Raw genomic sequence first — 12,483 nt, forward strand, 5'->3', positions numbered from 1 at the left:
AATTAACAGGATAAAGAATTCTGTGTTTCAGTTTCAAAATGACTTAAGTGTTTCATAACTAGTTTAAGTTCTACATTTTAGTTTGTAATAATGTCTTCTTTTGCAGCAATTTGCGGTTTTTGATGATTGCCTTAGCATATGCAATACCACTTGGTGTGTTTGCTGGCTGGTCTGGAGTTCTGGACTTAATTTTAACACCAGTGCATGTCAGTCAAGTGAGTATATGTGTCTGTGTATGTTGTAGGAATTTTAGTTCATTTAATTCATAAATAATTGTGATTGATATATTTTGCTTTTAGCATCAGGGATTACATAAAATATTGCCTAAATCATGGTTACAAAAACAAGATTCCTATGAGACAGTTGAAAACTTGATTTTTAATATCAGCTATGAATTTCACGTTTCCTGGAATGCTATTACTACTGATAAACAGAAGGGGAAAAAAGTCTTAGTTTTGTTAATCTCATCATTTATCCTTGTTTTATACCTGATGAGGTAAATTATGAACCTGTCACCTGATATATTGCTATTCTAAGTATTTTCTCTCTTGTCTCAGAATTAGGACATCTTTTTTTCTTTCAAACATAACAATGGCCAGCAAGATGACTCAGTGAGTAAAAGCATTTTCAGTCACACATGATGAGCTGAGCTTAATGCTCACCTAGTGGAAGGAGAGATCTGATTCCCACAAGCTGTCCTCTGTCATGTATGTATGCATGCACACACATATACAGATGGGCACACACACACACTCACACTCCCACACTCCCACAAGCTGTCCTCTGATCTGCATATCGCTTGCATACACATACACAGATTCATGCATGTGCACATGTAAATGCAAAAAAAAGAAATCAAATCCTTTCATCATGTTCAGTATCTTTATTTCATTCTTTTTGCTTCTAGATAGTATGGTAGGAGAGGCAGAGAGAGGGTTAGAGAGGCAGCTAGAAGAAATCCAACACTTTGGTATGCTGCGAATGAACAGAATGAAACGTCATCTGCTTTTAATGAACATTTGTATTGTTTCCAATTTTTCGCTGTCTCAGGAAGGCTGTGTGACCATTCTCATGTGTGGCTCTTGATGCCCCCTTGCACAGTTCTTCTGGTTGTATGTCTAGGAATAGAGCTTCTGGTTTTTCATGTGTGCTTCCTTTGACAAGCAATGTAAAACTGCGAGTAGTGCTTGGTGTTTCTCCTATTCCATGGCAACAGAGCACTTGGTAATGCAGCAGTGTTAGCGGCCTTCATCATAGACGGGCTAATGACTGTGTGTTGTATGTGTCTCTCTGCACCCTTGCATGGCAGTGGATGAGGCAGCCCCTTCTACTGTTTCTTTTTTCCAAGACAGGATGTGTCTGTGTAACCGCTGTGGCTGTCCTGGAACTCTCTCCGTAGACCAGGCTGGCCTCCAACTCACAGATATCCACCTGCTTCTGCCTTCCTAATGCTGGGATTAAAGGAGTGCACCACTACTGCCTGTAACCTGTTCTACTTTTATAAGGAAAGCTAATCCCATTTTCATACGGGCAGGTCTCTTACGATTTTATCATTGAAAAATCTCTCCTCAGGCTGGAGAGATGGCTCAGAGGTTACAAGCACTGGCTATTCTTCCAGAGGTCCTGAATTCAGTTCCTAGCAACCACATGGTGGCTCACAACCATCTGTAATGAGATCTGATGTCCTCTCCTGTTATGCGAGTATACGTGCAAATGGAGTACTCATATCCATAAAATACAGAAATAAATCTTTAAAAAAAAAAAAGACCTTTATCACCATACTGTCACACCAGGGATTCAATTCCAACACACATGTGTTTTGGGAGGGCACCAACATTAGACCATAGCAGAGCCTTTACCACAAGACAGAGGCTTTCTTTAGTTTCCTAACCCATGTTTGGGATGGCAGGCATTCCAAGTATGCTCAGTTAAATAAGAAAAAGTACATGTCTATGTAAGTGATGTTGATGTTTGTGTATCTGTGCTTTGTGTTACACGAAGAAGCCCTTCCAGGTATCTGTCTTTGTATAAACTCAGAGATACAGTATCCATGATCACGCCAGGTATTAAAGCAAATTTAAAATTAAATGAGAGCAACAAAAATTAAATGAAGGTTATTGGGTAGAATTTAATTAAATAAAGTAAATACCATTAACAAGGGAAAAGATCATAACTGGCTTGAAAAGAACAGCATCATTACAGCTAGACGTGAATTCTTAGCCTGGCACACAGTGCCACTCACCAGGGGCAGATGAGAGCGTGCAGGGCTGTGCTAGAGAGGTGGGTGGCTCTGTGTAAAAGGTTTGTCACACAAGCATGAGGACCTGTGTTCAGATCGTCAGAAACCATGAAAACCAGTGACAGAAGCATGCATCTGTAGTGCCGACACTCCTGCAGTGAGAGGAGAGAGATAGGAACACCTGAAGCTTGAAGGCCATCTTAGCAGCGACGCACGAGAGACCCTTTATCAAAGTAAAAGGCAAGGTGGGACTAACACAGAAGTTGTCCTCAACATGTGTATCATGGCATGATCGTTTCTGCATTCATGGCATGTGCTCAAGCTCACACACACAGGTTTTTATTTTAATAAAGAGGAAGTAATGTGCAGAGGCCTGGGTGTTACTCAAGTGAGCATTGAGTAACAGATAACAGATGGGAAGGGAGAGGAGTAGCCCTGTATTCCTGAGTCTTCTTGTCCCCAGTGCTGTGGAAAACTAGAGATCATAGAGTGCCGGAGCCTTCCTTGTCCAGAGAGCCTTTGTGTGCTCCCAGTAGAAAATACCACAAAAGTTACTGGATTAGAGTAGGCTTGGCTACTACTTCCCCCATTCTGAGGACTGCAGGATAAATTTCTTGTCCACAGCAATTTAGGACAGATGTATAATGCTCCTGGACTCTAGGCCACAGCTTGACAACTCTTTTTGCTCATGTTATTCTAGAGACTGGACTGTTTCTCCTTTGTACCGATTCTGTCCTCTGGACCTTATCATTGCAAATAAGGTCCAGACCCAGAGGGCAGGAGGTGGAAAGAGAGCATGGAGGAGCATAGAGCTGTCTTTCGGGTCCTTGATTCCATTAAGGGAGCTTAGTTACATGATCATACATAGCAAATAGTAGAGGATGTGTAGTCTACCTGTGTGCATAGGTAAAATGGCTGTCAGTCCTTGTCACAGTTAGAAATGTCACTCAAAAAAGAAAAGATAATAAAAGATAGACATTAGCTTGGATGATTCAAGGTCAGGTGGTTGGGTTTTGTGTGTAGCTTCAAGGAAAGCCAGCAACGCTTTCTGAGCAGAGTGACTGGATAGTGTACAAAACAGATTTCCAGGGGCCATTTCAGGAGCTTTTTATAGGGGCATGGAAGTAAGAAATGAAGTGATGGACAAGTTGGTGATTGTAGGAAGAGAAAAAATGTACCAGTATTCTGAAGGATGCAGAGACTCAATTACAACAACTAACAAGTGTTCAGTGCTTTACATGTAGTAGCTGACTTTACCTCAGAAGGAACTTCCTCAGCCCCATGCTCCTGACTTGAAGTGTGTGGGTGACAGAGGGCACGTCATATAAAGGTGCATTAGTGATGTGGAAATGTAGGTGGTGTTGTCAAGTGCCCTGAGAGAATGTGACTTGAAAGTGGGGAAGAGCTAAGACTGAGAAGCATCCTGAGGTGGGAGTAGCTACTGATGCTCAGTGAGCACTTGCTGTGTGCCCCGATGAGCTAAGTCCTGGGCACAGATCATCTCATTCATCATTCTGTACTAAGAGGCGTAGTTGACCAGGGTCACTGAGCTCGTCAGTGGCAGGAGTAGAGATGTTTTCTGAGTTCAGATTTTCTTTTTCTACTTGTGTTCATCAGACTTCTAAGTGACAGGACATTGACAGAACAACTTACCAGGATGGAAGGTGTTACTGTGGCTTATGTTTTAGAGATCTAGTCTGTGTTGGGGCTGAGAAAGGCAGAACATCATGGCAGAGTGCAGAGCAGTCTACCTTCTCATAGAGAGGGGCCTGGGACAACATACAGTCCCTAGCAACATGTCCCAAGTAACCTCCTCCCTCCAGGTAGGCCCTATGTCCTGAAGCTTCTGGAACTTCTCAAGTAGTGCCACCAGCTGGGGACCAAGCTGAGTCACCTGAGGCCTAGGTGTGCATATCATATCAAAACTATACCAGTCTTTTCCTCAACGCCACCTCTCTCTCCCCCTCTTCCCCTCCCCCTTCTCTCTCTGTCTCTCTCTGTCTCTGTCTCTCTGTCTCTGTCTCTCCTTTCTTCCCCTCCCTCTCTTCTCCCCTCCCCTGCCCTCCCCTCCCCTCCTCTCACATCTCCCATCCCTTGATGCAGTCTTAGTATGGCCAGATATCTTAGCAACAAATGATTTTCTAGTTTTATATGTGTTGATGATTAGATTTAAACTTCTTGAGGTCAGCGACTTTTTTCTGTCCTTTCTTATTGAGAGTTCTTAGTACTAGTCAGTTCTAGACAATGTTAGTGTACAGCACATGCTTGAAAATATTTACTGGCATTATTTTGTTGATTTAAGCATTCTAATAAAAATTAGTGGGGATATAATTATGTTGATAAATTTGTACTCATTAGTTATACATGACTCCTTTTGTTTTATCCATTTTCTTAAATAATATTCCTAGATTTGTTGCCAATTAGCTGTTAATACTGACTATAGAGGATTTCATTTATGCCAGTCTTGTATTAATGTGTCTGCTGTTTTGTTAACAGGTAGATGCTGGCTGGATTGGATTTTGGTCTATAGTTGGAGGCTGTGTTGTTGGGATAGCTATGGCAAGGTGAGAATATTTCATACCAAACTTGTAAGTGATGGGGATGGAGGGAGAAGTCAGAAGAGAAGTGGGTTCCCCGATATGAACTTTATTTAGGAAAGACCAGAAAAGGCCAGAAACAGCCACTTGTTCAGGCCACAAGGAATGTTCATGTGGCAGAAAGGATTCTAGCCACAAGAAGCCTGTTTAGGAGCAGGCCTTCCCACAATAGTTTCTGAAGACTAGAAGTGTATTCCCCATGTAATTAAGCTCCTTCTCCTTGCTTTATTGGAGAGCAGCATCTTCAAATGCCCCCCCCCGTGATATAATTAAGAAAAAAAGTTAGAGGTAAGGCAGCAGTTAGCAAGAAGGAGCCACATACCAGAATATCTGTGGGCTCAGAGATGCTTGATGGAAATGTCTATAAAGGTCTCTACTGCCCTCAGACTCTCTTTCATCCAAACCCATTATGATAACACATTCTTAGAGTGGGTTAGAAGAAGAAAGAGGGTTCTTTATTCTAAAAAAGAAAAAAAGGAATCTTAGGAATACAAATGTCACTCATTCCTGTGACATTGAAAGAATGAGTGCCGTTGGCTGTCCAGGCCATTGCATCAGACAAACACCAGGAAGAAGAGACTCTGATTACATTTTTGAGGAGATCAAGAAGATACACAAATCCTCTCAATATTAAACCCTTAAACAGTTGATACAGGATAATGTATATATACTTTGCAGCTTTTACATAGTGTTTCTGGGATGTTGTAGGAATAAAGTGAATTCATAACTTCCAGGTCACTTTTTTTTTAATTCTAGAAAAGCATAGAAAAATAAAAGCTAAAGATTTGGGCGAGGAAATCTCTTGACTGTGACAAGAATCACACACAGTTTTCCTATAATAAATAATAACAAGCAGTGAGCTCGGAATTTAGATCAAGCATCTGCCATCTCCTTGAGGACACATCTTGGGGATCTTTCCAGAGTATGTATAGGAATTTCTCCTTGACAAGAACAAACCTGTCACTAACCAGGCAGCACATTCTTCCCACCAGTAGGTGGCAGCAGCTCTCACATCATAGAGTCACTTAGTCCAGAAAACACTAATGAACATAAGCACCGACATCATATCATAAAAAGAAAAAAGACCAAAACAATACAGAGAAACCCTGTCTCGAAAAACCAAAAAGAAAGAAAGAAAGAAAGAAAGAAAGAAAAAAGAAGTGTCCACATAGAGAGTAGACATTGCACTCTGTTTTGAAGGCAAATGGAAAGAACATGATTCATGTTATATTGGGGGCATTTCTGTATAGAAATAGTGCCAGAGAATGGAGTAACTGTGTTTAGGCACAGCCAGAGCTGTGGTAGGAAGAAAAGCAGCAAATGGAAATGGGGGAGGGGAGCGAAGGGCATGGCTTTTAGTTCATGGAGATTTCAGGAAAAGAGTAGTAAGTTTAATGCTGTAAAACTCCCACAGCACCCCCCATCCCCCGACTGATTTTCAGGTCTCATTTGTGGCCCAGGCAGGTCTTGAACACTCCCTTCTCCTACCTTGGCTTCCTGGGTGCTAGGATTACAACCACATGTTACCACAGCTTAGCTGTCTTCTTGTTGTTAGAAGATAGGGAATAAACAAATGTGAAACCCAAACAATTTCCAACAGAGGAAAGCTGTTATGCGGATATAAAACAGAGTGTAGGGCCACCATGGGGAGGACTTGAGTGAGCATGTAGGGCTATGTTGAACAAGACCTGGGTAAGAGGGGAATAAGCAGGAGTGAGCACTTGAGGGTCTGGTATTAGTATTACCAGCAGAAAGGCAACTACAAGCAAGTACTAAAGCCAGACCCTGCTGTAGGAACCAACCTTAGCGTGGATGAGAACGGAAAACAGTTACCCATTGGAAACCGGGGAAGGAGAGCAGAGTAGGGCCGGGTCATGTTGGCTGCCGAATCTATGCATGCATCAGTGTGCATTCTTTCAGTGTGACTTCTGGAAGAGCCATCTTCGTACACCAGTGTCAACGCTAAAACTGACCTAATATGTATTCATTATAGAATGTTTAGATAGTGTAAGAATAAAATAAAAGTCAATTTAGAAAGTCAAAATCTATTCTGTGAACTGTAGACTACAAACAGATTATATTTTGTACGAGGAAAATAAGTTACTATTAAATAACATCCTAGACACAAGGAAAGAAGTAAATATATATTTATAACTGGCTTCTAAAACTATGCAAGGAAAATGCAAGTAATAGTTGCTTAAACTAAGTATGTTGCTAATTTAAACAATACTGAAAAGTCTAGCTAGGATTAATGTAATACTGTTTCTTTTCAGGTTTGCAGATTTTATCCGGGGTATGCTGAAACTAATTCTTCTCCTCCTGTTTTCTGGGGCTACACTGTCCTCCACATGGTTCACCCTGACCTGTCTAAACAGCATCACCCACTTGCCTTTGACGACAGGTAAGCACAGGTTATTTTTGAGCTTGGGCTCAATATTTTCATTTCACAGAAACATACATACTTTGGCAGTAGGGCCTCGTCTTTCTGTCTGTCACTGCTCAGTGTATAAAGAAGCAGGCTATGGTAATGGCCCTATTGGTAAAGTGCCACTGGGGAGGTACCAGGACCTGAGATCAGATCCCCTTAATCTGCATAAAATGGTGAGGGCAAGGGGTTAGAGATATGGCTTAGCTTTTGCAGAGGACTTTTGTTGGAGTTTCCTTTACTCTAGCCCCATGTTGGAATGCCAAAATGTTGGTTGTTTTACTCTTTAGTGCTTAGCTCCTTTGGGGGCCTGCCACCCAACTACCAAATAAATCACCCACGGAGGCTTATTCTTACTTATGAATGCCCAGCCTTAGCTTGGCTTGTTTCTAGCCAGCTTTTCTTAATCTAAATTATCCCTGTCTATCTTTTTCCTTTTCTTACTTCTGTCATCTTTCATTCTTGCTTCATGGATGGCTGGGTGGCTGGCCTCTTCTTTTCTCGCTCCTTGATCTCTCTCTTCTCCTCCCAGATTTTTCCTTGTATTTATTCTCTCTACCTGCCACCCCTGCCTATCCTTTCTCCTGCCTCACTACTGGCCATTCAGCTCTTTATTAGACCATCAGGTGTTTTACACAGGCAAAGAATCACAGCTTCACAGAGCCAAACAAATGCAACATAAAAGAATGCAAGACATCTTTGCATCATTAAAACAAGTGTTCCATAGCATAAATAAATGTCACATACCTTAAAATAATAGTCTACAACAAAGACTCAAGTTCAAGTCCTAGCAGGCATGCCAGGTGGCTCATAACCACACTTCTGGCCTCCAAGGGCAATTGAGCTTGTGCACATACCCATGCCCACACACAAAATTTAAAACTGTTTTGTTTTGTTAAAGGCTGGGGCCTCAGTACAGGAGATCCATGTAGCATATTGGCTCACCAGCCTGTCCCAACGAAGGTACTTCAGGTTCAGTGACAGACTCTGTGCTACAGACACCCAAAATCAGCGTCAGGCCTTCACTTATATGCACTTGTGTACATGTGTAACTGCACACACGTGTAGTACATAACACACACACACACACACACACACACACACACACACACACGAAGAGGCTTCCCTTGTCCATTCATCATACTGTCATCCCAGACAGAAAGAATCCAAGGAATAATTGCATATTTCCCACAGGGAAGTGTCCTTTTTACATTATCTCATATAGAGTGAAAATGCTTTCATGTTAAATTCACACCAGAGTATAACACATTTTATCCTGTTTATAATTGTTATTAAACAGTAAAGTAAAAGCAAAGTATGATTTTATCTAAACTATACCTCAGTACAATTTTCTGAACTGGCCTGGTCCTCAGTTTATATGGTGTCATCACATCTGTACAGAAACATGGTTTCTAGAAATACCTTTTGGAAACTACTGTATTCAGCTTACTTAGTTTGTAATTGACCAGGAATATTTGTAGTTGCTGTTATTTTTATTATTATTGCTAATATAAATTTTGAGGTTTTCTTTCCCCTGTGGTTGCTCTAGTAAGTTGCATAAATATAGTGGCTCAACAACAGCCCAAAGCGTTGTCTTAAATGCCATGGAATGGAAGGAGACCTGCCATAGGGGGCTGGGCTGAGAGCATCATGGGAACCCTGGAAGAATCTCTTTCCTCACCTCTGGGGGCCAACGCTTCTTAGCATGCTGCAGCCCCCTTGACTTTGTTCACAGTTGTGTCTGTGCTCTCCTGTCCCCCACGTCTGTTTCAGGGATCCTTGTCTCACATAGGGCCCACTCCGATAGTCCAGGATAATTTCCCGATTTCAGACTCTATTTATTAGCAACCTTAATTCCATCTCAGACTTAATCTTCATTGCCCTGTAAGGTAACACACTGATAATTTCCAGAGACCAAAAACATCAGTTTTCCATGGGAAAGGAATCATTCTGCCAGCCCCAGGATCTTGTCGAGGTTCCTGCCATGGCTCACTGAGGAAGGCAAGGGACTCCATGACTGTTTCTTCCTTTCTTCTAATAGTGCTTAAGATGAAGGTTTCTTACTCATCTTACCAGTAATTTTTAGCCACCATGGATTAGGTGCTCAATTATAGGGTTACTTATTGATTGTGAAATATGTTGAAGGATTAATGTTATACCAGCATTTGATATTTGATAAGTAGGAGCATGTGGTCGTGTCGTGTTCTCCCCTCCCCCCCCCCATTGGACCCTGGGAGTCACAGCTACTTCCAAACAGGTAATAAGAAATAGTATAAGGTTGCCAGACTGCCCCAGCCAGGCTAGAGTGTCCCAGCAAACTCACAGGGGCCACGCTGGGACTTGACATCTACCGGACTCCACTGCAGCCTCCAGTCCAGGGACATTCCCACTGTCAGTCACAGCTTCCAGAAGTTAGTTCTTCAACAGTTGGTGTAGTGATGAGCAAATGTCCACAGAACTGATCTGGACAGGCACTGTTCACTGCGTTTGGATTTGGAACTCTATGGTTGCCCATCAGAGGCACACCCTGCAGTAGTTGTGGTCATTCCTTCCTCTGTGGATTACTCTCTAAGTGGCTGCTAAGCTGTCAGGACGTATACACTTGCTGAACTGTTTGCACCTAAGTGTGTGAACAGAGCAATTGTTAGCTTATTTATTTTGGCCTTGGAAGCACCATTAAAAATTGATACTAAGTAAGCATCAAGAACAGAGATAGTTGTCTGGCGAGTTGACTCCATGGGTAAACATGCTTGCTGCCTCACCTCACAATCTGAGTTCAAGCTCCAGACCCACACGGAGAAGCAGAGAGTTGCCTCTACACATATGAATTCATACATACATACCTGTTAAATAAGTAAATAAATCAGTCTAATTTTTACATATACACAGATTAAATAAATTAATTTTTAGATAAAAGAATAAGTTCTCGTTTTTTAAGAGGGAAAATGCTGGGAACTTCTGCTCCTGCCATCTGCTATCGGTCCTCTCTTGAGGGGTGAAGCCCAGGTGTCTAGTATAATAGACACTGACTAAAAATCTGTGACTGTTTATACACCAGTGTTCCTACATGGGGTTTCAAACAGTTAGGCAAGTGTTCCCGGTCAGACTTCTTTTTAAATTTATTTAATTGTATGTGTATGGTTGTTTTGCTTGCTGTGTATCTGTGTACCACGTTCATGCAGTACCAATGGAGGCCAGAAGAGGGCATTAGGTACCTTGGAAGTAGAGTTACAGACAGTTGTGAGCTGCCATGCAGATGCTGGGAATCAAACCCAGATCCTCTGCAAGAACAGCCAGTGCTCTTAACTGCTGAGCCATGTCTTCAGCCCATTAGGCCAGATTTTTTATTTTTATTTTGTTGTTTACTTCATTCTGATATAGGTTAGCAATTGGGTAGCACTCAGGTGCAACCATTTTAGTTTACAGCTCCTCTTGTCCATGGAATTACATGCAGATTCTGTTCATGATCACAGTCAGTATCTGTGAGACTCTACAAAAAACATCATCAGGAGTACTTGATGACAATTGTTGGTTATTATAAGACAGTGCAGCTATCAAGTTCAGGGGCAGCTTCATCTCTGAGTGGAAGTGTTAGAAGGGAATTTGTGGATTTGTAGTAAGTGTATCTGTCCTTTACAGTCAGGGGAAGAGTATATTTGAAAGCTGTGCATCTTTTTAATCTTCCACTGATGTAATTGACCTGGTGACGACCATGTTTTCCAGTCTCTGGTGGAAAAGAATTCTGCTGGGCAGAAAGCTAAGAAGCAGCAGACTTCTAAACTAAAGCAGGGCTGGATTGAAAGGTTGAGTTTGATATACTCATCTTGACAACCAGCAAAATGTTAACTATACTGACATCGTGACATTTATATAAATTTTACTGCTGTCCTCAGTTGCAAGTCAGTTTTTAATGTCACTTGGGTATTATTAAAAAACAGTTTTTAATGACACAGGGTTGAGGACCAGCTTGTGCTGCCTCCCCTACAGTGTCACAGCCTTTCCTATTTCATACTGAGTAGCACTTAGCTGTTTGTTCTCTGAGTGAATCTTGCTCTCCTTGCCAGGTGGAAAATCTGGAGCATGGATTTGTGTCTCATAAATTCTGTGCCTAGCCTTGCACCTGAGAATGGAGATGGGGAGGGAATATTACCTTATCCCGAGCCTCCGTAGATAGAACTTCCAGCCTGCAGGATTCAGCAGCCGCTGGCTGTCACTCTTTGTCATTCAACACAAGCTACATGGAAGGCAAAAGGGCACATTTTAATGGAACAATGGGAATTTGAATAAATCTATCACAGCTACTCCTTCTGCCTTTGTAAAAATCTGACCTAATTCCTTTTAAGTGAAAGAGGTTCCATGAAGGGGAATTTACTACAAAATCTAATTATGGACAGATCTAGACCTCAAGGTTGATATTTAAAGTCAGTAATGGCAAATTCATGTTTCTTTTTAGTGACTATTCTTATTCAGGAAATGTGTAGCCTTCTTTCTTAGAATGGTTAGTGTTTCTCCTGTGGGTTTTATAAGGCAGGAGAATCTCTATTAAAAATGTGAGGCAGTCATGCTACAAAGCAGCGTTGTGGTCAAAGCAGGCAGCATCTGTACCATTTGTTCGCTGTTAGCTCAGCATCTCAACCGTCTCTGTGCCCGTACATCCGCTGTTTCAGTAGGAACAGAATCATCTAATGGCACATTCCTCAGAGTATCGTCACTAAACAGTGGCTAGTGTATATGCAATAAGCTAAAGCCAGTTAAGTTTTCCCTCACTGCTGTCTTATGACAACCTCTGTTAGTCTCTGTGTAGTCCACCCATCTTGATATTAGTGTTGCCGTCTCTGCAGAAGAAAAACTGGGTCATGGTTTTGTCTCTGAAGGCATAAGAGGTTGATATATGAACTTGCTTACACACATCCTCTTGGAGGCTGTCAGCAGTATGCATTTTTTCCTCTTAGGAAAACAGTATTTAAAATCCCATTATTAATTAACTGAAGTATTTACAATGCGGCACACAAATAACTTCATGACTAGATACCGTGAGCTTCAAAATCTTGAGGCTTTTGCTATAAACAAAGTGATGCAAGCACATTATTCACCTGACCTGGGAATGAGATGTCTAGGCCTGTTAGATACGACTCACACAGTCATTTTTTACTGAACAGATGAATGCTTGGGAAATGACATTTTGAAAAATGTTAGCACTTTTGCGTAGAGTTTGCTGAAAC

The 12,483-nt window shown here is 41.7% G+C and overlaps 1 protein-coding gene across 1 annotated transcript in view; it reads left to right on the forward strand.

Annotated features, from left to right (window-relative positions):
* Slc49a4 (solute carrier family 49 member 4) overlaps nucleotides 1-12,483 on the forward strand; it is an 83,260-nt gene that overhangs the window by 50,807 nt on the left and 19,970 nt on the right. The window contains exons 5-7 of the mRNA XM_040750858.1: nucleotides 107-215; nucleotides 4,736-4,803; nucleotides 7,110-7,237. Of these exons, the coding sequence (XP_040606792.1) occupies nucleotides 107-215; nucleotides 4,736-4,803; nucleotides 7,110-7,237 (305 nt within the window). The remainder of the gene's footprint in view (nucleotides 1-106; nucleotides 216-4,735; nucleotides 4,804-7,109; nucleotides 7,238-12,483) is intronic.

Source organism: Mesocricetus auratus, unplaced genomic scaffold (assembly GCF_017639785.1).
Source record: "Mesocricetus auratus isolate SY011 unplaced genomic scaffold, BCM_Maur_2.0 Super-Scaffold_100008, whole genome shotgun sequence".
Taxonomy (NCBI): domain Eukaryota; kingdom Metazoa; phylum Chordata; class Mammalia; order Rodentia; family Cricetidae; genus Mesocricetus; species Mesocricetus auratus.